The 22,620-nt window shown below is 65.1% G+C and overlaps 1 protein-coding gene across 3 annotated transcripts; it reads left to right on the top strand.

The window, feature by feature from the left end:
- Nucleotides 1-103: 103 nt before the first annotated feature.
- ZC3H14 (zinc finger CCCH-type containing 14) lies at nt 104-22,181 on the top strand. Of its 3 annotated transcripts, none has more exons than XM_073638231.1 (17): nt 104-216; nt 10,031-10,073; nt 11,319-11,433; nt 11,964-12,004; nt 12,399-12,561; nt 12,635-13,037; nt 13,214-13,380; nt 13,473-13,573; nt 13,729-13,866; nt 14,049-14,120; nt 14,619-14,763; nt 14,877-15,091; nt 15,443-15,551; nt 15,627-15,763; nt 16,026-16,108; nt 21,331-21,413; nt 22,014-22,181. In XM_073638231.1, exons 1-17 carry the CDS (start codon nt 181-183, stop codon nt 22,018-22,020), a joined length of 2,058 nt encoding a protein of 685 aa, XP_073494332.1. In that variant the 5' UTR covers nt 104-180; the 3' UTR covers nt 22,021-22,181. The 3 variants fall into 3 exon arrangements, with proteins under 3 accessions (XP_073494332.1, XP_073494331.1, XP_073494330.1); XM_073638230.1 differs by having other exon boundaries at nt 14,616-14,763; nt 16,029-16,108; XM_073638229.1 differs by having other exon boundaries at nt 14,616-14,763.
- The last annotated feature ends 439 nt before the right edge of the window (nt 22,182-22,620 follow it).

Raw genomic sequence — 22,620 nt, 5'->3', positions numbered from 1 at the left:
GTCAGCATCCACTGACAGCAAGAGGGGCGGGGCTATGCATGACTGGCAGCTGGTGGGCGGGGCTGTACTGTGCTTTCCTCACTACAGTTCGTCCTCCGCTCCGCCGGGTGTCGCTCTGCCTCGCGCTGGTAGCTGTTAACTGCCACCCTCTGTACGGAGCCTCCTGTCCTCCCCTGCGCCATGGAGATCGGAACCGAGATCAGCCGCAAAATCCGGGTCTGTCACCGCAAGTGTGTGTGTGTGTACAGGGGTGTACGCTGGTAGAGGGGGACGTGTGTGTATTGGGGGGTGTACGCTGGTAGAGGGGGACGTGTGTGTATTGGGGGGTGTACGCTGGTGGAGGGGACGTGTGTGTATTGGGGGGTGTACGCTGGTGGAGGGGACGTGAGTGTATTGGGGTGTACGCTGGTGGAGGGGACGTGAGTGTATTGGGGTGTACGCTGGTGGAGGGGACGTGTGTGTATTGGGGTGTACGCTGGTGGAGGGGACGTGTGTGTATTGGGGTGTACGCTGGTGGAGGGGGACGTGTGTGTATTGGGGGGTGTACGCTGGTGGAGGGGACGTGTGTGTATTGGGGTGTACGCTGGTGGAGGGGACGTGTGTGTATTGGGGGTGTGCGCTGGTGGAGGGGACGTGTGTGTATTGGGGGGTGCGCTGGTGGAGGGGACGTGTGTGTATTGGGGGGTGCGCTGGTGGAGGGGACGTGTGTGTATTGGGGGGTACGCTGGTGGAGGGGACGTGAGTGTATTGGGGGGTACGCTGGTGGAGGGGACGTGTGTGTATTGGGGTGTACGCTGGTGGAGGGGACGTGTGTGTATTGGGGTGTACGCTGGTGGAGGGGACGTGTGTGTATTGGGGTGTACGCTGGTGGAGGGGACGTGTGTGTATTGGGGGTGTGCGCTGGTGGAGGGGACGTGTGTGTATTGGGGGGTGCGCTGGTGGAGGGGACGTGTGTGTATTGGGGGGTGCGCTGGTGGAGGGGACGTGTGTGTATTGGGGGGTACGCTGGTGGAGGGGACGTGTGTGTATTGGGGGGTGCGCTGGTGGAGGGGACGTGTGTGTATTGGGGGTGTACGCTGGTGGAGGGGACGTGTGTGTATTGGGGTGTACGCTGGTGGAGGGGACGTGGAGGGGACGTGTGTGTATTGGGGGTACGCTGGTGGAGGGGACGTGTGTGTATTGGGGGGTGCGCTGGTGGAGGGGACGTGTGTGTATTGGGGGGTGTACGCTGGTGGAGGGGACGTGAGTGTATTGGGGTGTACGCTGGTGGAGGGGACGTGGAGGGGACGTGTGTGTATTGGGGTGTACGCTGGTGGAGGGGACGTGTGTGTATTGGGGTGTACGCTGGTGGAGGGGACGTGTGTGTATTGGGGGTGTGCGCTGGTGGAGGGGACGTGTGTGTATTGGGGGGTGCGCTGGTGGAGGGGACGTGTGTGTATTGGGGGGTGCGCTGGTGGAGGGGACGTGTGTGTATTGGGGGGTACGCTGGTGGAGGGGACGTGTGTGTATTGGGGGGTGCGCTGGTGGAGGGGACGTGTGTGTATTGGGGGTGTACGCTGGTGGAGGGGACGTGTGTGTATTGGGGTGTACGCTGGTGGAGGGGACGTGTGTGTATTGGGGGTGTACGCTGGTGGAGGGGACGTGTGTGTATTGGGGTGTACGCTGGTGGAGGGGACGTGTGTGTACAGGGGTGTACGCTGGTGGAGGGGACGTGTGTGTATTGGGGGTGTACGCTGGTGGAGGGGACGTGTGTGTATTGGGGGGTGTGTTGGTGGAGGGGACGTGTGTGTATTGGGGGGTGCGCTGGTGGAGGGGACGTGTGTGTATTGGGGGTGTACGCTGGTGGAGGGGACGTGTGTGTATTGGGGGGTGCGCTGGTAGAGGGGGACGTGTGTGTATTGGGGGTGTACGCTGGTGGAGGGGACGTGTGTGTACAGGGGTGTACGCTGGTGGAGGGGACGTGTGTGTACAGGGGTGTACGCTGGTGGAGGGGACGTGTGTGTATTGGGGTGTGTGTACAGGGGTGTACGCTGGTGGAGGGGACGTGTGTGTATTGGGGTGTGCGCTGGTGGAGGAGACATGTGTGAATTGGGGTGTGCGCTGGTGGAGGGGACGTGTGTGTATTGGGGTGTGCGCTGGTGGAGGGGACGTGTGTGTATTGGGGTGTGCGCTGGTGGAGGGGACGTGTGTGTATTGGGGTGTGCGCTGGTGGAGGGGACGTGTGTGTATTGGGGTGTGCGCTGGTGGAGGGGACGTGTGTGTATTGGGGTGTGCGCTGGTGGAGGGGACGTGTGTGTACAGGGGTGTACGCTGGTGGAGGGAACGTGTGTGTATTGGGGTGTACGCTGGTGGAGGGGACGTGTGTGTATTGGGGGTGTACGCTGGTGGAGGGGACGTGTGTGTATTGGGGTGTGCGCTGGTGGAGGGGACGTGTGTGTATTGGGGTGTGCGCTGGTGGAGGGGACGTGTATTGGGGGTGTACGCTGGTGGAGGGGACGTGTGTGTATTGGGGTGTGCGCTGGTGGAGGGGACGTGTGTGTATTGGGGGTGTACGCTGGTGGAGGGGACGTGTGTGTACAGGGGTGTACGCTGGTGGAGGGGACGTGTGTGTATTGGGGGTGTACGCTGGTGGAGGGGACGTGTGTGTATTGGGGTGTGCGCTGGTGGAGGGGACGTGTGTGTATTGGGGGTGTGCGCTGGTGGAGGGGACGTGTGTGTATTGGGGTGTACGCTGGTGGAGGGGACGTGTGTGTATTGGGGTGTACGCTGGTGGAGGGGACGTGTGTGTATTGGGGGGTGTACGCTGGTGGAGGGGACGTGTGTGTATTGGGGGGTGTACGCTGGTGGAGGGGACGTGTGTGTATTGGGGGGTGTACGCTGGTGGAGGGGACGTGTGTGTATTGGGGGGTGTACGCTGGTGGAGGGGACGTGTGTGTATTGGGGGGTGTACGCTGGTGGAGGGGACGTGTGTGTATTGGGGGGTGTACGCTGGTGGAGGGGACGTGTGTGTATTGGGGGGTGTACGCTGGTGGAGGGGACGTGTGTGTATTGGGGGGTGTACGCTGGTGGAGGGGACGTGTGTGTATTGGGGGGTGTACGCTGGTGGAGGGGACGTGTGTGTATTGGGGGGTGTACGCTGGTGGAGGGGACGTGTGTGTATTGGGGGGTGTACGCTGGTGGAGGGGACGTGTGTGTATTGGGGGGTGTACGCTGGTGGAGGGGACGTGTGTGTATTGGGGGGTGTACGCTGGTGGAGGGGACGTGTGTGTATTGGGGGGTGTACGCTGGTGGAGGGGACGTGTGTGTATTGGGGGGTGTACGCTGGTGGAGGGGACGTGTGTGTATTGGGGGGTGTACGCTGGTGGAGGGGACGTGTGTGTATTGGGGGGTGTACGCTGGTGGAGGGGACGTGTGTGTATTGGGGGGTGTACGCTGGTGGAGGGGACGTGTGTGTATTGGGGGGTGTACGCTGGTGGAGGGGACGTGTGTGTATTGGGGGGTGTACGCTGGTGGAGGGGACGTGTGTGTATTGGGGGGTGTACGCTGGTGGAGGGGACGTGTGTGTATTGGGGGGTGTACGCTGGTGGAGGGGACGTGTGTGTATTGGGGGGTGTGCGCTGGTGGAGGGGACGTGTGTGTATTGGGGGGTGTGCGCTGGTGGAGGGGACGTGTGTGTATTGGGGGTGTACGCTGGTAGAGGGGGACGTGTGTGTATTGGGGGTGTACGCTGGTAGAGGGGGACGTGTGTATTGGGGGGTGTACGCTGGTAGAGGGGGACGTGTGTGTATTGGGGGGTGTACGCTGGTAGAGGGGGACGTGTGTGTATTGGGGGGTGTACGCTGGTAGAGGGGGACGTGTGTGTATTGGGGGGTGTACGCTGGTGGAGGGGACGTGTGTGTATTGGGGGGTGTACGCTGGTGGAGGGGACGTGTGTGTATTGGGGGGTGTACGCTGGTGGAGGGGACGTGTGTGTATTGGGGGGTGTACGCTGGTGGAGGGGACGTGTGTGTATTGGGGGGTGTACGCTGGTGGAGGGGACGTGTGTGTACAGGGGTGTACGCTGGTGGAGGGGACGTGTGTGTACAGGGGTGTACGCTGGTAGAGGGGGACGTGTGTGTATTGGGGGGTGTACGCTGGTGGAGGGGACGTGTGTGTACAGGGGTGTACGCTGGTGGAGGGGACGTGTGTGTATTGGGGGGTGTACGCTGGTGGAGGGGACGTGTGTGTATTGGGGGGTGTACGCTGGTGGAGGGGACGTGTGTGTATTGGGGGGTGTACGCTGGTGGAGGGGACGTGTGTGTATTGGGGGGTGTACGCTGGTGGAGGGGACGTGTGTGTATTGGGGGGTGTACGCTGGTGGAGGGGACGTGTGTGTATTGGGGGGGGGTACGCTGGTGGAGGGGACGTGTGTGTATTGGGGGGGTACGCTGGTGGAGGGGACGTGTGTGTATTGGGGTGTACGCTGGTGGAGGGGACGTGTGTGTATTGGGGGTGTACGCTGGTGGAGGGGACGTGTGTGTATTGGGGTGTGCGCTGGTGGAGGGGACGTGTGTGTATTGGGGGTGTGCGCTGGTGGAGGGGACGTGTGTGTATTGGGGGTGTGCGCTGGTGGAGGGGACGTGTGTGTATTGGGGGTGTGCGCTGGTGGAGGGGACGTGTATTGGGGGTGTACGCTGGTGGAGGGGACGTGTGTGTATTGGGGTGTGCGCTGGTGGAGGGGACGTGTGTGTATTGGGGGTGTACGCTGGTGGAGGGGACGTGTGTGTATTGGGGGTGTACGCTGGTGGAGGGGACGTGTGTGTATTGGGGTGTGCGCTGGTGGAGGGGACGTGTGTGTATTGGGGGTGTGCGCTGGTGGAGGGGACGTGTGTGTATTGGGGGTGTGCGCTGGTGGAGGGGACGTGTATTGGGGGTGTACGCTGGTGGAGGGGACGTGTGTGTATTGGGGGTGTACGCTGGTGGAGGGGACGTGTGTGTATTGGGGGTGTACGCTGGTGGAGGGGACGTGTGTGTATTGGGGGTGTACGCTGGTGGAGGGGACGTGTGTGTATTGGGGGGTGTACGCTGGTGGAGGGGACGTGTGTGTATTGGGGTGTACGCTGGTGGAGGGGACGTGTGTGTATTGGGGGGTGTACGCTGGTGGAGGGGACGTGTGTGTATTGGGGGGTGTACGCTGGTGGAGGGGGACGTGTGTGTACAGGGGTGTACGCTGGTGGAGAGGGACGTGTGTGTACAGGGGTGTACGCTGGTAGAGGGGGACGTGTGTGTGTGTGTGTCGGGGGCGTACGCTGGTGGAGGGGGAAGTGTGTGTGTCGGGGGCATACGCTGGTGGAGGGGGACGTGTGTGTGTGTCGGGGGCGTACGCTGGTGGAGGGGGACGTGTGTGTGTGTCGGGGGCGTACACTGGTGGAGGGGGACGTGTGTGTGTGTGTGTCGGGGGCGTACGCTGGTGGAGGGGGACGTGTGTGTGTGTGTCGGGGGCGTACGCTGGTGGAGGGGGACGTGTGTGTCGGGGGCGTACGCTGGTGGAGGGGACGTGTGTGTATTGGGGGGTGTGCGCTGGTGGAGGGGACGTGTGTGTATTGGGGGTGTACGCTGGTAGAGGGGGACGTGTGTATTGGGGGGTGTACGCTGGTAGAGGGGGACGTGTGTGTATTGGGGGGTGTACGCTGGTAGAGGGGGACGTGTGTGTATTGGGGGGTGTACGCTGGTGGAGGGGACGTGTGTGTATTGTGGGGTGTACGCTGGTGGAGGGGACGTGTGTGTATTGTGGGGTGTACGCTGGTGGAGGGGACGTGTGTGTATTGGGGGGTGTACGCTGGTGGAGGGGACGTGTGTGTATTGGGGGGTGTACGCTGGTGGAGGGGACGTGTGTGTATTGGGGGGTGTACGCTGGTGGAGGGGACGTGTGTGTATTGGGGGGTGTACGCTGGTGGAGGGGACGTGTGTGTATTGGGGGGTGTACGCTGGTGGAGGGGACGTGTGTGTATTGGGGGGTGTACGCTGGTGGAGGGGACGTGTGTGTATTGGGGGGTGTACGCTGGTGGAGGGGACGTGTGTGTATTGGGGGGTGTACGCTGGTGGAGGGGACGTGTGTGTATTGGGGGGTGTACGCTGGTGGAGGGGACGTGTGTGTATTGGGGGGTGTACGCTGGTGGAGGGGACGTGTGTGTATTGGGGGGTGTACGCTGGTGGAGGGGACGTGTGTGTATTGGGGGGTGTACGCTGGTGGAGGGGACGTGTGTGTATTGGGGGGTGTACGCTGGTGGAGGGGACGTGTGTGTATTGGGGGGTGTACGCTGGTGGAGGGGACGTGTGTGTATTGGGGGGTGTACGCTGGTGGAGGGGACGTGTGTGTATTGGGGGGTGTGCGCTGGTGGAGGGGACGTGTGTGTATTGGGGGTGTACGCTGGTAGAGGGGGACGTGTGTGTATTGGGGGTGTACGCTGGTAGAGGGGGACGTGTGTATTGGGGGGTGTACGCTGGTAGAGGGGGACGTGTGTGTATTGGGGGGTGTACGCTGGTAGAGGGGGACGTGTGTGTGTATTGGGGGGTGTACGCTGGTAGAGGGGGACGTGTGTGTATTGGGGGGTGTACGCTGGTGGAGGGGGACGTGTGTGTGTGTCGGGGGCGTACGCTGGTGGAGGGGGACGTGTGTGTGTGTCGGGGGCGTACACTGGTGGAGGGGGACGTGTGTGTGTGTGTGTCGGGGGCGTACGCTGGTGGAGGGGGACGTGTGTGTGTGTGTGTCGGGGGCGTACGCTGGTGGAGGGGGACGTGTGTGTCGGGGGCGTACGCTGGTGGAGGGGACGTGTGTGTATTGGGGGGTGTGCGCTGGTGGAGGGGACGTGTGTGTATTGGGGGTGTACGCTGGTAGAGGGGGACGTGTGTATTGGGGGGTGTACGCTGGTAGAGGGGGACGTGTGTGTATTGGGGGGTGTACGCTGGTAGAGGGGGACGTGTGTGTATTGGGGGGTGTACGCTGGTGGAGGGGACGTGTGTGTATTGTGGGGTGTACGCTGGTGGAGGGGACGTGTGTGTATTGTGGGGTGTACGCTGGTGGAGGGGACGTGTGTGTATTGGGGGGTGTACGCTGGTGGAGGGGACGTGTGTGTATTGGGGGGTGTACGCTGGTGGAGGGGACGTGTGTGTATTGGGGGGTGTACGCTGGTGGAGGGGACGTGTGTGTATTGGGGGGTGTACGCTGGTGGAGGGGACGTGTGTGTATTGGGGGGTGTACGCTGGTGGAGGGGACGTGTGTGTATTGGGGGGTGTACGCTGGTGGAGGGGACGTGTGTGTATTGGGGGGTGTACGCTGGTGGAGGGGACGTGTGTGTATTGGGGGGTGTACGCTGGTGGAGGGGACGTGTGTGTATTGGGGGGTGTACGCTGGTGGAGGGGACGTGTGTGTATTGGGGGGTGTACGCTGGTGGAGGGGACGTGTGTGTATTGGGGGGTGTACGCTGGTGGAGGGGACGTGTGTGTATTGGGGGGTGTACGCTGGTGGAGGGGACGTGTGTGTATTGGGGGGTGTACGCTGGTGGAGGGGACGTGTGTGTATTGGGGGGTGTACGCTGGTGGAGGGGACGTGTGTGTATTGGGGGGTGTACGCTGGTGGAGGGGACGTGTGTGTATTGGGGGGTGTACGCTGGTGGAGGGGACGTGTGTGTATTGGGGGGTGTGCGCTGGTGGAGGGGACGTGTGTGTATTGGGGGTGTACGCTGGTAGAGGGGGACGTGTGTGTATTGGGGGTGTACGCTGGTAGAGGGGGACGTGTGTATTGGGGGGTGTACGCTGGTAGAGGGGGACGTGTGTGTATTGGGGGGTGTACGCTGGTAGAGGGGGACGTGTGTGTATTGGGGGGTGTACGCTGGTAGAGGGGGACGTGTGTGTATTGGGGGGTGTACGCTGGTGGAGGGGGACGTGTGTGTGTGTCGGGGGCGTACGCTGGTGGAGGGGGACGTGTGTGTGTGTCGGGGGCGTACGCTGGTGGAGGGGGACGTGTGTGTGTGTGTGTCGGGGGCGTACGCTGGTGGAGGGGGACGTGTGTGTGTGTGTGTCGGGGGCGTACGCTGGTGGAGGGGGACGTGTGTGTCGGGGGCGTACGCTGGTGGAGGGGACGTGTGTGTATTGGGGGGTGTGCGCTGGTGGAGGGGACGTGTGTGTATTGGGGGTGTACGCTGGTAGAGGGGGACGTGTGTATTGGGGGGTGTACGCTGGTAGAGGGGGACGTGTGTGTATTGGGGGGTGTACGCTGGTAGAGGGGGACGTGTGTGTATTGGGGGGTGTACGCTGGTGGAGGGGACGTGTGTGTATTGTGGGGTGTACGCTGGTGGAGGGGACGTGTGTGTATTGTGGGGTGTACGCTGGTGGAGGGGACGTGTGTGTATTGGGGGGTGTACGCTGGTGGAGGGGACGTGTGTGTATTGGGGGGTGTACGCTGGTGGAGGGGACGTGTGTGTATTGGGGGGTGTACGCTGGTGGAGGGGACGTGTGTGTACAGGGGTGTACGCTGGTAGAGGGGGACGTGTGTGTATTGGGGGGTGTACGCTGGTGGAGGGGACGTGTGTGTACAGGGGTGTACGCTGGTGGAGGGGACGTGTGTGTATTGGGGGGTGTACGCTGGTGGAGGGGACGTGTGTGTATTGGGGGGTGTACGCTGGTGGAGGGGACGTGTGTGTATTGGGGGGTGTACGCTGGTGGAGGGGACGTGTGTGTATTGGGGGGTGTACGCTGGTGGAGGGGACGTGTGTGTATTGGGGGGGTGTACGCTGGTGGAGGGGACGTGTGTGTATTGGGGGGGTACGCTGGTGGAGGGGACGTGTGTGTATTGGGGTGTACGCTGGTGGAGGGGACGTGTGTGTATTGGGGGTGTACGCTGGTGGAGGGGACGTGTGTGTATTGGGGTGTGCGCTGGTGGAGGGGACGTGTGTGTATTGGGGGTGTGCGCTGGTGGAGGGGACGTGTGTGTATTGGGGGTGTGCGCTGGTGGAGGGGACGTGTGTGTATTGGGGGTGTGCGCTGGTGGAGGGGACGTGTATTGGGGGTGTACGCTGGTGGAGGGGACGTGTGTGTATTGGGGTGTGCGCTGGTGGAGGGGACGTGTGTGTATTGGGGGTGTACGCTGGTGGAGGGGACGTGTGTGTATTGGGGGGTGTACGCTGGTGGAGGGGACGTGTGTGTATTGGGGGGTGTACGCTGGTGGAGGGGACGTGTGTGTATTGGGGGGTGTACGCTGGTGGAGGGGACGTGTGTGTATTGGGGGGTGTACGCTGGTGGAGGGGGACGTGTGTGTACAGGGGTGTACGCTGGTGGAGAGGGACGTGTGTGTACAGGGGTGTACGCTGGTAGAGGGGGACGTGTGTGTGTGTGTCGGGGGCATACGCTGGTGGAGGGGGAAGTGTGTGTGTCGGGGGCATACGCTGGTGGAGGGGGACGTGTGTGTGTGTGTGTGTCGGGGGCGTACGCTGGTGGAGGGGGACGTGTGTGTGTGTCGGGGGCGTACACTGGTGGAGGGGGACGTGTGTGTGTGTGTGTCGGGGGCGTACGCTGGTGGAGGGGGACGTGTGTGTGTGTGTGTGTCGGGGGCGTACGCTGGTGGAGGGGGACGTGTGTGTCGGGGGCGTACGCTGGTGGAGGGGGACGTGTGTGTGTGTCGGGGGCGTACGCTGGTGGAGGGGGACGTGTGTGTGTGTCGGGGGCGTACGCTGGTGGAGGGGGACGTGTGTGTGTCGGGGGCGTACGCTGGTGGAGGGGGACGAGTGTGTGTGTGTGTCGGGGGCGTACGCTGGTGTTGGGGGACGTGTGTGTGTGTGTGTGTGTGTGTGTGTGTCGGGGGCGTACGCTGGTGGAGGGGGACGTGTGTGTGTGTGTGTGTCGGGGGCGTACGCTGGTGGAGGGGGACGTGTGTGTGTGTGTGTCGGGGGCGTACGCTGGTGGAGGAGGCCTTGTGTGTGTGTGTCGGGGGGTGTACAGTGACAACGGGGGCTGTTTTTTTTCTTTGGTTGCTCATTTCTTGCTTTCTCCGCAGACGGCCATTAAGGGGAAGCTGCAGGAGCTCGGCGCCTACGTCGGTAAGATCCTTGAATGTGATCTCATTTTCAACCTCCGCCCCCCTGGACGTGTTCTAACGGACCGCGGCTCTCCCTCCTCCCCCGCGAGCGGACCGCGGCTCTCCCTCCTCCCCCGCGAGCGGACCGCGGCTCTCCCTCCTCCCCCGCGAGCTGACCCGCGGCTCTCCCTCCTCCCCCGCGAGCTGACCCGCGGCTCTCCCTCCTCCCCCGCGAGCTGACCCGCGGCTCTCCCTCCTCCCCCGCGAGCTGACCCGCGGCTCTCCCTCCTCCCCCGCGAGCTGACCCGCGGCTCTCCCTCCTCCCCCGCGAGCTGGCCCGCGGCTCTCCCTCCTCCCCCGCGAGCTGGCCCGCGGCTCTCCCTCCTCCCCCGCGAGCTGGCCCGCGGCTCTCCCTCCTCCCCCGCGAGCTGGCCCGCGGCTCTCCCTCCTCCCCCGCGAGCTGGCCCGCGGCTCTCCCTCCTCCCCCGCGAGCTGGCCCGCGGCTCTCCCTCCTCCCCCGCGAGCTGGCCCGCGGCTCTCCCTCCTCCCCCGCGAGCTGGCCCGCGGCTCTCCCTCCTCCCCCGCGAGCTGGCCCGCGGCTCTCCCTCCTCCCCCGCGAGCTGGCCCGCGGCTCTCCCTCCTCCCCCGCGAGCTGGCCCGCGGCTCTCCCTCCTCCCCCGCGAGCTGGCCCGCGGCTCTCCCTCCTCCCCCGCGAGCTGGCCCGCGGCTCTCCCTCCTCCCCCGCGAGCTGGCCCGCGGCTCTCCCTCCTCCCCCGCGAGCTGGCCCGCGGCTCTCCCTCCTCCCCCGCGAGCTGGCCCGCGGCTCTCCCTCCTCCCCCGCGAGCTGGCCCGCGGCTCCCCCTCCTCCCCCGCGAGCTGGCCCGCGGCTCTCCCTCCTCCCCCGCGAGCTGGCCCGCGGCTCTCCCTCCTCCCCCGCGCGCTGGCCCGCGGCTCTCCCTCCTCCCCCGCGAGCTGGCCCGCGGCTCTCCCTCCTCCCCCGCGAGCTGGCCCGCGGCTCTCCCTCCTCCCCCGCGAGCTGGCCCGCGGCTCTCCCTCCTCCCCCGCGAGCTGACCCGCGGCTCTCCCTCCTCCCCCGCGAGCTGACCCGCGGCTCTCCCTCCTCCCCCGCGAGCTGACCCGCGGCTCCCCCCCTCCCCACCTCTCCCCGTGAGCGGACCGCGGCTCACCCCCCTCCCCCGCGAGCTGACCCTTGACTCCCCCGTGAGCTGACCCCGGCTCCCCCCCCCTTCCCCGTTGTCTTCTTCAGACGAGGAGCTCCCCGATTACATCATGGTGATGGTGGCGAACAAGAAGAGTCAGGATCAGATGACGGACGACCTGTCGCTCTTCCTAGGGAACAACACGGCCAGATTCACCACCTGGTAAGCGCGCGGCCGTCTCTCGGGCTCCGTCTCTAGGACGACTCCAGCTCTTCCTTACTGTTAGTCGACTGCACACAGCAATAAGGCACGGCTGTCCTATATGGGGCTTATAATGTGAATTCATCCACGCATCGCACCACAGATACCATCATGCCCTGTGCTGGTCGGCCTCAGATGTGGTGGGAAGGAGAAGCTGCTCTAAACTGAGGCATAAAGGGATATCCCACTCTCATCACATGATGATGCTGCTGGGATTTGCCATTGCATCCTTGGCGTCTGACATCACTGGTCCCTCCGCGCGCGGGCGGCTCTGCGCGGGTTCTGCGTATAGTAACATCTGTGATTGTGCTGCAGCCCCTTCCTTCTTATGAAGTCAATAATTAGTGTGCAGACCTTATATTTCTCACAGCTGAGGGTTTGGCACAATTGTATCCAGTCTGGAGATTCCTCCTGAGTATTTTCTCCGCTCTGAGATGTATATGTCGCTCACTGCTGGTTTTTGGTGCTTTGTGACACTTTCTGTTTTCCAGGCTGCAGGGGGTCCTGGATAAGCTGCGCTCCGTCACTCCAGGTCTGTGCTTCAGAACTTTTCTTATGGTTGCCATGAATCTGGGATTTGGGGTCTCTGGATATTTTGGGGGCGGCAGAGTCCACGCGTGTCTGCATTTCTTTTCCGTGTGGCTTCTGCACTTTTTCCGGTGGATTTCGCGGCAGTTCTTCCTCAGACGGCCGTGTCTCCCTTGGAGGTGTGAAGTCCATGATGTGGCTGACATGGTGCAGATCGGGGAGCGTGCTTCATTTTCCATTCAGGGGTCGGGGGGGTTTAGCTGTTGTTTTGGGGGTCTCTCGTCTGTACTGAGCTGCTGCCCCGCTGATTGACACCCCGTCCTGTGCTGCCGCATGGGACCCGCCGTGTGACGACATTTCTTTTAATGTGTTTTTTTTTTTTTTTACCTCTATGGCAGAAACTAATAGCGTGAAAGCCTCGGAGGCCATCATCTTCAACAGCAGCATGCCGCCCCTGAGAAGTCTGCCACAAAGCAGGGAGGATCCTGTGAGAGAAGCCCCTCCAGCTCCCCAGGAGCGACTGCACAGCGACTCACGGGCACAAAGACCTCCGAACGTCAGGTACGGCTGATGGACCTGGGTGCCGCGTCGTCCATCGCTGCTGGTCTCATGTGCTGCATCCTTTATATTCCAGGGTCTCCTCCGATGTTGTCACAGCCGCCCGTCTTACCTCTGCAGTAAAGCCAATGTATGAATTCTCCCCCTCTGAGGCCGTTATTGACATCAAACTGGACTCCGACGATCCATTCATTGACGACTTGAGCTACGGACCCGACAACTTGCTGTACTCCAAGAAGAGGTCGGCCGCAGGGGCCAGCACCAGAACCCAGCGGCCGGCGGCCCCGCTGTACAGACCCCCCGGGAGTGGCCAAAGCATTTACCAGGCTACAGAGGGCAACTCCACATATAGACCCCAACCGGCAAGACCAAAGGGTCCTCCGGTCAGCAGGGCGCTGAGTGCCACAAAGATGTATGATCCTCAGGACGTGAACCCCACGGAGGAGGCGTACCTGTCTGCCATGGCGTCAGCACGGGAGGTAGGTGCAGGGTCACCTCTCTGACTCAAGGGGAAATACTGCATCATTGAACAATCTCCTTCCCTGTTCACCCTTTACACACTCGCCCCCCTCTCTCTCGTCGTACCCCCTCTCGTCGTACCCCCTCTCGTCGTACCCCCTCTCGTCACCTCTCTCACACCCCCTCTTTGGTTTAGGCGGACAGTTCCCGCAAGAGGAAGATCCCAGTGGCCAGTTCTGTGGTGAAAGTGAGGAGACTCGCTGACGATGAACAGGAGGAAGAGGAGGAGGATGAGGAAGATCACCTATCCCGTGCCGCTGGTTTATCTAGCAGCGTCTCTGTGCCGTCCCGGCCGGAGAGAAGGTACATGGTGGTCACCAGTCTGACCCTTCCCTGTATTTACCAGTTGGTGATTGCCTGCAGCCAGTGATTTTGTTTTTTTCCCTCATTTTTAGACCGACCCTCCCCCCTTCAAAACAGGCGAACAAGAACCTCATCCTGAAAGCCATATCCGAAGCCCAGGAGTCCATCACTAAGACGACGAGTTACTCAGCAGGTAATGGGGCCCGGTGTGCGGGGGGCCGATATCCGTCACATATGGTCTCGTATCTGGAGACTGTTTCCTGTGCTGCGGTCGGTGATCAGGAAGGAGAGAAGCGGCACCGTCTTCCCATGTCTGATGGATGTTTTTTTATGTCTCAAACCCTAAAGCTGCGCCAAAGCAAATGGTGCCCGTCGCTCCACGAACCCGTCTGCTGCCCGAGGAGGAGCTGATCCTAATGAAGAGCAGAGAATCGGTGCTGCGCTACCCGGAGCCGGAGGAGGCCGCTGTGATGGACACAGCGCCAGGTACTCTCCGCCCCGTGCCGCCGCTATACGTGGTGCAACCCGGCCTACACCTGTCCGCTCTGCACCCGTCATCAGGGGATGGGCCATTATAAATCCCGCTGGGCGGCGTTTCCTCTGAGATTTCCTTTACGTCTCGCTGCCGTTGCGATTCGTGTTCTTACATCTCGGCTTTTATTCGTCAGATCAGCGCAGAATGGACGTCCTGTCCCGACTTCAGCCCGATCCCTCCTTCGAAGCGCAGCTCTGGAGACAAGGTGGCTGTCCTGTCCACGTCTTTGTGTGTAGTAGAATTACACACCACACACTGCTCCAGAGCAGCATTCACTATTCTTCAGGCTTCAGAGCTGTAATATCTGAGCATTCCTCACTTCAGTGTCCACATACTTGTTGATTTTCCAGTAAGACTGAATTGACGTTGCATTTGTGGTGGGTGAACCAGAAAGCTGCCAACGTTAGCCGTCACCCAGACGAGGCGTTAACGGAGACGGTCGATGTATTTTGCTGAGCATTTCTATATGGAGACATCCCACCAAAAATAAATGATACAATGGCCTCGCAGGGGCGACCGCCATGTATACATCAGGAAATCTTCTGCAAATGCACCGTCAGGCAGACTTGTGATTGCAGCTCTGGAGCAGTATTACAGCTCTGTATTTCTATGACTTCCTATACACAATAATGTACATTTGTGAGATTATTATACATTTATATTATTCTGCCGCTATTATTAATGCTCAGTGTTTCTGTAGCAGAGGAGGAGGCGGAGGAGAACCTCCGAGCCGCTGACAGCCGCTCCTTCATCCTCAAAAGACCGAAAGTCGCCAAAGATCCTTCTGTCCAAGGAATTCCCACAGTGCCGGAGGGCCAGCCGCAGCCGGGCCGTCTAATCCAGCCCAGGTACGTATAAGTCTCCCGTCCAGAGTCTTGTGCAGCACTCAGCGCCATGTTGTGCACCATTATTGTACCGCAAGTCTGAATCCAGGGAGTGTTTATCTTTTCGTTCTCATCAGAGAATCTGCGGTGCCTGAAAAACCTCCAAGTCCAAAATTTATAGTAACCCTGGAAGGGGTTCCCAGCCCCCCGGGATACATCTCTGACCAAGAAGCGGAGGAAGAGCCGATGAATTGCACAGAACAAGGAGAGGCCGATTATCCTGAGGTGTATAATGCCCTGAGCAGGACGGAGCCGAGCTTCCCCATCCTCCAGGATCCATCCAGCATTGACGGTGGGTCCCCGATCTCTGGCGGTGGGTCCCCGAGCTCTGGCGGTGGGTCCCAGCGCTTTACTTACAAACCTGGTGCAGCTTCTGGTTTGGGCCATGTATTCGGTCCTTTCGCTGTGGCGCACGTATTATCAGGCAGCTCCCGCATCCGTCCGCGATGCCTGTGATTGCACAGCGCTGTGCAATCACACCTGGTATTTGCAGACGTGACCGGTCTCAGGAAGGCGCCATGACGTGTGTGAAGAGAAGCATTACGTGTATTTTTTACATGTATTTTTGGAGATTCATACTGCAGATGATGGAGCCGCTTCGCAGGAAAGGTTTTCTCCAATCCTAAGTTTCTTTCTTCACCAGAATCCAGTGACGTTCCCCCCAAAGCGAAGATCGCAGAGCGCTGCAAGTACTGGCCGGCGTGTAAGAACGCGGAGCGCTGCACCTACCACCACCCCACTACACCCTGCAAGTAAGTGACTGCCCGCAGTCCTGCGGTGTCGTCCTCTGTGGCTGCTGATTGCTCATGGTCCTTCTTTCCCTCCAGAGCTTTTCCCAAGTGCCGCTTTGCAGAGAAATGCTTCTTCATACATCCAAATTGTAAGTTTGATGCAAGGTGCACCAAACCCGACTGCCCGTATACCCACGCCAGCAGACGGATGCCAGCGCCTCCAATAAAACCAGGTACGTCTTGTATAGATAAATGAGATGTGATCATCCTGGACCGCGGGCACCGCTCCATTACTGGGTCCTGGGATTGAGCCTAATCTCCACAAGTTACATGGGTGGAGGATACAGCAATGGGCAGGATCCCCGACTTTAGATAAAAGCTGTAGGAATGGGAAGCATGGCCGGCCAGTGACTGCAGCAGCCGTCGGCTTATTAAACACAAGATATCAAAGTTTTCACGTCATATTTTCTTTGTAAATGTTCCTCTTGTCTCCAGTAGCCCATATCCCACCCGTGGTGCAGCAGTGCCGCTATTTCCCCACCTGTAAGAAGACTGAGTGTCCATTCTATCACCCCAAGGTAAGTGATCGCGTCTATTTCTACTCCAAACTTCAGTTGTGAGCACTTCACTTGTCCGGCTCTCTGTGGTCGCTCCGCCCCTGGGCTCTCTCTGTGGCCGCCCCTCCGCCCCCCGGGCTCTCTCTGTGGCCGCCCCTCCGCCCCCTCTCTGTGGCCGCCCCTCCGCCCCCCGGGCTCTCTCTGTGGCCGCCCCTCCGCCCCCCGGGCTCTCTCTGTGGCCGCCCCTCCGCCCCCCGGGCTCTCTCTGTGGCCGCCCCTCCGCCCCCCGGGCTCTCTCTGTGGCCGCCCCTCCGCCCCCCGGGCTCTCTCTGTGGCCGCCCCTCCGCCCCCCGGGCTCTCTCTGTGGCCGCCCCTCCGCCCCCCGGGCTCTCTCTGTGGCCGCCCCTCCGCCCCCCGGGCTCTCTCTGTGGCCGCCCCTCCGCCCCCCGGGCTCTCTCTGTGGCCGCCCCTCCGCCCCCCGGGCTCTCTCTGTGGCCGCCCCTCCGCCCCCCGGGCTCTCTCTGTGGCCGCCCCTCCGCCCCCCGGGCTCTCGCTGTGGCCGCCCCTCCGCCCCCCGGGCTCTCTCTGTGGCCGCCCCTCCGCCCCCCGGGCTCTCTCTGTGGCCGCCCCTCCGCCCCCCGGGCTCTCTCTGTGGCCGCCCCTCCGCCCCCCGGGCTCTCTCTGTGGCCGCCCCTCCGCCCCCCGGGCTCTCTCTGTGGCCGCCCCTCCGCCCCCCGGGCTCTCTCTGTGGCCGCCCCTCCGCCCCCCGGGCTCTCTCTGTGGCCGCCCCTCCGCCCCCCGGGCTCTCTCTGTGGCCGCCCCTCCGCCCCCCGGGCTCTCTCTGTGGCCGCCCCTCCGCCCCCCGGGCTCTCTCTGTGGCCGCCCCTCCGCCCCCTCTCTGTGGCCGCCCCTCCGCCCCCCGGGCTCTCACTGTGGCCGCCCCTCCGGGCTCTCTCTGTGGCCGCCCCTCCGCCCCCCGGGCTCTCTCTGTGGCCGCCCCTCCGCCCCCCGGGCTCTCTCTGTGGCCGCCCCTCCGCCCCCCGGGCTCTCTCTGTGGCCGCCCCTCCGCCCCCCGGGCTCTCTCTGTGGCCGCCCCTCCGCCCCCCGGGCTCTCTCTGTGGCCGCCCCTCCGCCCCCCGGGCTCTCTCTGTGGCCGCCCCTCCGCCCCCCGGGCTCTCTCTGTGGCCGCCCCTCCGCCCCCCGGGCTCTCTCTGTGGCCGCCCCTCCGCCCCCCGGGCTCTCTCTGTGGCCGCCCCTCCGCCCCCCGGGCTCTCTCTGTGGCCGCCCCTCCGCCCCCGGGCTCTCTCTGTGGCCGCCCCTCCGCCCCCCGGGCTCTCTCTGTGGCCGCCCCTCCGCCCCCGGGCTCTCTCTGTGGCCGCCCCTCCGCCCCCCGGGCTCTCTCTGTGGCCGCCCCTCCGCCCCCCGGGCTCTCTCTGTGGCCGCCCCTCCGCCCCCCGGGCTCTCTCTGTGGCCGCCCCTCCGCCCCCCGGGCTCTCTCTGTGGCCGCCCCTCCGCCCCCCGGGCTCTCTCTGTGGCCGCCCCTCCGCCCCCCGGGCTCTCTCTGTGGCCGCCCCTCCGCCCCCCGGGCTCTCTCTGTGGCCGCCCCTCCGCCCCCCGGGCTCTCTCTGTGGCCGCCCCTCCGCCCCCCGGGCTCTCTCTGTGGCCGCCCCTCCGCCCCCCGGGCTCTCTCTGTGGCCGCCCCTCCGCCCCCCGGGCTCTCTCTGTGGCCGCCCCTCCGCCCCCCGGGCTCTCTCTGTGGCCGCCCCTCCGCCCCCCGGGCTCTCTCTGTGGCCGCCCCTCCGCCCCCCGGGCTCTCTCTGTGGCCGCCCCTCCGCCCCCCGGGCTCTCTCTGTGGCCGCCCCTCCGCCCCCCGGGCTCTCTCTGTGGCCGCCCCTCCGCCCCCCGGGCTCTCTCTGTGGCCGCCCCTCCGCCCCCCGGGCTCTCTCTGTGGCCGCCCCTCCGCCCCCCGGGCTCTCTCTGTGGCCGCCCCTCCGCCCCCCGGGCTCTCTCTGTGGCCGCCCCTCCGCCCCCCGGGCTCTCTCTGTGGCCGCCCCTCCGCCCCCCGGGCTCTCTCTGTGGCCGCCCCTCCGCCCCCCGGGCTCTCTCTGTGGCCGCCCCTCCGCCCCCCGGGCTCTCTCTGTGGCCGCCCCTCCGCCCCCCGGGCTCTCTCTGTGGCCGCCCCTCCGCCCCCCGGGCTCTCTCTGTGGCCGCCCCTCCGCCCCCCGGGCTCTCTCTGTGGCCGCCCCTCCGCCCCCCGGGCTCTCTCTGTGGCCGCCCCTCCGCCCCCCGGGCTCTCTCTGTGGCCGCCCCTCCGCCCCCCGGGCTCTCTCTGTGGCCGCCCCTCCGCCCCCCGGGCTCTCTCTGTGGCCGCCCCTCCGCCCCCCGGGCTCTCTCTGCGGCCGCCCCCCGGGCTCTCTCTGCGGCCGCCCCCCGGGCTCTCTCTGCGGCCGCCCCCCGGGCTCTCTCTGCGGCCGCCCCCCGGGCTCTCTCTGCGGCCGCCCCCCGGGCTCTCTCTGCGGCCGCCCCCCGGGCTCTCTCTGCGGCCGCCCCCCGGGCTCTCTCTGCGGCCGCCCCCCGGGCTCTCTCTGCGGCCGCCCCCCGGGCTCTCTCTGCGGCCGCCCCCCGGGCTCTCTCTGCGGCCGCCCCTCCGCCCCCCGGGCTCTCTCTGCGGCCGCCCCCCGGGCTCTCTCTGCGGCCGCCCCCCGGGCTCTCTCTGTGGCCGCCCCTCCGCCCCCCGGGCTCTCTCTGTGGCCGCCCCTCCGCCCCCCGGGCTCTCTCTGTGGCCGCCCCCCGGGCTCTCTCTGCGGCCGCCCCCCGGGCTCTCTCTGCGGCCGCCCCCCGGGCTCTCTCTGCGGCCGCCCCCCGGGCTCTCTCTGCGGCCGCCCCCCGGGCTCTCTCTGCGGCCGCCCCCCGGGCTCTCTCTGCGGCCGCCCCCCGGGCTCTCTCTGCGGCCGCCCCCCGGGCTCTCTCTGCGGCCGCCCCCCGGGCTCTCTCTGCGGCCGCCCCTCCGCCCCCCGGGCTCTCTCTGCGGCCGCCCCTCCGCCCCCCGGGCTCTCTCTGTGGCCGCCCCTCCGCCCCCCGGGCTCTCTCTGTGGCCGCCCCCCGGGCTCTCTCTGCGGCCGCCCCCCTCCGCCCCCCGGGCTCTCTCTGCGGCCGCCCCTCCGCCCCCCGGGCTCTCTCTGCGGCCGCCCCTCCGCCCCCCGGGCTCTCTCTGCGGCCGCCCCTCCGCCCCCCGGGCTCTCTCTGCGGCCGCCCCCCGGGCTCTCTCTGCGGCCGCCCCCCGGGCTCTCTCTGCGGCCGCCCCCCGGGCTCTCTCTGCGGCCGCCCCCCGGGCTCTCTCTGCGGCCGCCCCCCGGGCTCTCTCTGCGGCCGCCCCCCGGGCTCTCTCTGCGGCCGCCCCCCGGGCTCTCTCTGCGGCCGCCCCCCGGGCTCTCTCTGCGGCCGCCCCTCCGCCCCCCGGGCTCTCTCTGCGGCCGCCCCCCGGGCTCTCTCTGCGGCCGCCCCCCGGGCTCTCTCTGCGGCCGCCCCCCGGGCTCTCTCTGCGGCCGCCCCCCGGGCTCTCTCTGCGGCCGCCCCCCGGGCTCTCTCTGCGGCCGCCCCCCGGGCTCTCTCTGCGGCCGCCCCCCGGGCTCTCTCTGGGGCCGCCCCTCCGCCCCCCGGGCTCTCTCTGTGGCCGCCCCTCCGCCCCCCGGGCTCTCTCTGTGGCCGCCCCTCCGCCCCCCGGGCTCTCTCTGTGGCCGCTCCTCCGCCCCCCGGGCTCTCTGTGGCCGCCCCCCGGGCTCTCTCTGTGGCCGCCCCCCGGGCTCTCTCTGCGGCCGCCCCCCGGGCTCTCTCTGCGGCCGCCCCCCGGGCTCTCTCTGCGGCCGCCCCCCGGGCTCTCTCTGCGGCCGCCCCCCGGGCTCTCTCTGCGGCCGCCCCCCGGGCTCTCTCTGCGGCCGCCCCCCGGGCTCTCTCTGCGGCCGCCCCCCGGGCTCTCTCTGCGGCCGCCCCCCGGGCTCTCTCTGGGGCCGCCCCTCCGCCCCCCGGGCTCTCTCTGTGGCCGCCCCTCCGCCCCCCGGGCTCTCTCTGCGGCCGCCCCCCGGGCTCTCTCTGCGGCCGCCCCCCGGGCTCTCTCTGCGGCCGCCCCCCGGGCTCTCTCTGCGGCCGCCCCCCGGGCTCTCTCTGGGGCCGCCCCTCCGCCCCCCGGGCTCTCTCTGTGGCCGCCCCTCCGCCCCCCGGGCTCTCTCTGTGGCCGCCCCTCCGCCCCCCGGGCTCTCTCTGTGGCCGCTCCTCCGCCCCCCGGGCTCTCTCTGTGGCCGCCCCCCGGGCTCTCTCTGTGGCCGCCCCCCGGGCTCTCTCTGCGGCCGCCCCCCGGGCTCTCTCTGCGGCCGCCCCCCGGGCTCTCTCTGCGGCCGCCCCCCGGGCTCTCTCTGCGGCCGCCCCCCGGGCTCTCTCTGCGGCCGCCCCCCGGGCTCTCTCTGCGGCCGCCCCCCGGGCTCTCTCTGCGGCCGCCCCCCGGGCTCTCTCTGCGGCCGCCCCCCGGGCTCTCTCTGCGGCCGCCCCCCGGGCTCTCTCTGCGGCCGCCCCCCGGGCTCTCTCTGCGGCCGCCCCCCGGGCTCTCTCTGCGGCCGCCCCCCGGGCTCTCTCTGCGGCCGCCCCCCGGGCTCTCTCTGCGGCCGCCCCCCGGGCTCTCTCTGCGGCCGCCCCCCGGGCTCTCTCTGCGGCCGCCCCCCGGGCTCTCTCTGCGGCCGCCCCCCGGGCTCTCTCTGCGGCCGCCCCCCGGGCTCTCTCTGCGGCCGCCCCCCGGGCTCTCTCTGGGGCCGCCCCCCGGGCTCTCTCTGGGGCCGCCCCTCCGCCCCCCGGGCTCTCTCTGTGGCCGCCCCTCCGCCCCCCGGGCTCTCTCTGTGGCCGCCCCTCCGCCCCCCGGGCTCTCTCTGCGGCCGCCCCTCCGCCCCCCGGGCTCTCTCTGCGGCCGCCCCTCCGCCCCGCCCCCGGGTTCTCCCTGTGCCATACAGGCCATCTCTGGTGCTTACTCGGCTTATGAAGTTGTGGCACGACGTACGTCTTGTTGTTACAAAGCCTATTAGGCGGCAGAGGTGTCCGGGATTGCCAGGAATGGGGTGTTGGCGGCAGAGGTGGGGCGCGCCCTGGGAGAACTGCCATAGAGAGCCGTACTGGCTCCGGAACAAGACCAGCGCCGGTGTGTAAGTCTACCAGGGTTGACACCATTACTTACCTCTCTCCTCCTTCTTCCCGGCTCTCAGCACTGCAGGTTCAGCAGTAACTGCACTCGCCCGGACTGCGAGCCGCCCCGGCACGCTCTGACGTGGACCCGGACACAAGCCAGGTAACGTCGGGGGTCTTACCAGTCGGGGGTCTTACCATGCGCTCTTCTCTAAACGCAGAACGCTTCATTGAATATCAGCTGCAGAGTGAAAATGTTAACCCTTTCAGACGTGCCTCGGTCCTGTAGGTTTAATGCAAATAGATCTAGTGATGTCCCGTGGGTGGGATGGTCACAGGAGCGGAGTGTAATATTCAGCCCCCCTCCTACAGCCGTGGTCAGAGACCACTCCAATGGATGCCGTGGTCTGTAGCCATCGCAGCATCTCGGTGGTTAGACCGGCTCCTATATTGGCTCCATGACCCGATCGCAGGGTTACAATCACTCGCCACCCGCCGTTCTGTGTACTGCAGCGCGGCTCCTGTGGAGGTCATTAGGATCTGCAGGATCAGTCGTCTCCATCCCGGCCCTCACAGCGCGAGTTCTTAGAGGGTTAAAGTTGACCCTTTTAGCAGCCATTATGGAGCCGCTGCGGATCTCCTGCCCGGGCCTCGTATACGCGGATCAGCTCGGGGCAGGAGACCTGCGGCCGCTCCGTGACTCCGGCTCATCCCCATCTCACCTCCTTGGCGTCCCACTAACCTCTCGTTTCTCTCTTCTCAGCGACTGACGCTGCGACCTCGACCTCCAGAAGACGCGCGACCGTCTCACCAGCAAACACCACCCCGGACTTTATGGTTTTTTAGACCTTTTTTTTCTTGTGTTCCACGTTTTATATTCCTGTTACTGAGAGAAGTGGCACCTGATATTTTATTAAAAACAAAAACCTAATTTGTGTCAATGTGGGATCCGAAACTTTGTAGTGAAGTGATTAAATCCGGCCTTCAGGTGGCGCCGGTCGTCTCTGCTGAGGGTTGTAGATGCATTGCTGCAACGTCTTGTGGTTTCTCCTTCCTCCATAGCCGTGACGGTAAAGCTGTGGATTTCCCCACTGTTTCAGAACTACAAGCCTCAGCATGCCCTGTCAGATGCCGGCTAATTGGTGGTGATCGGAGATTCTGCTGAGCTCGTCCTATAACCTTACAGTAGTCCCAGCTGTGTCCGATACATTGCACCAAATCCCCAGCCCTAGACCTGTTATGCAACTTAACCAGAGGGAGCTAAATCCCCTCTAAATATAAGATGTAAATGTACGTTGGGTGAGGACTATTGTTGTGGTTTTGTTTTACAGTTGGTACATGATAATGAGGCAGGACTAGTCCGGCGAGGC

The sequence above is a fragment of the Phyllobates terribilis genome, unplaced genomic scaffold, assembly GCF_046119375.1.
Source record: "Phyllobates terribilis strain yellow unplaced genomic scaffold, ASM4611937v1 Scaffold_7__3_contigs__length_470593459, whole genome shotgun sequence".
Lineage (NCBI taxonomy): Eukaryota > Metazoa > Chordata > Amphibia > Anura > Dendrobatidae > Phyllobates > Phyllobates terribilis.
The sequence above is the reverse complement of the archived record's forward strand: the minus strand, read 5'-3'. Positions and strand labels throughout refer to the sequence as shown.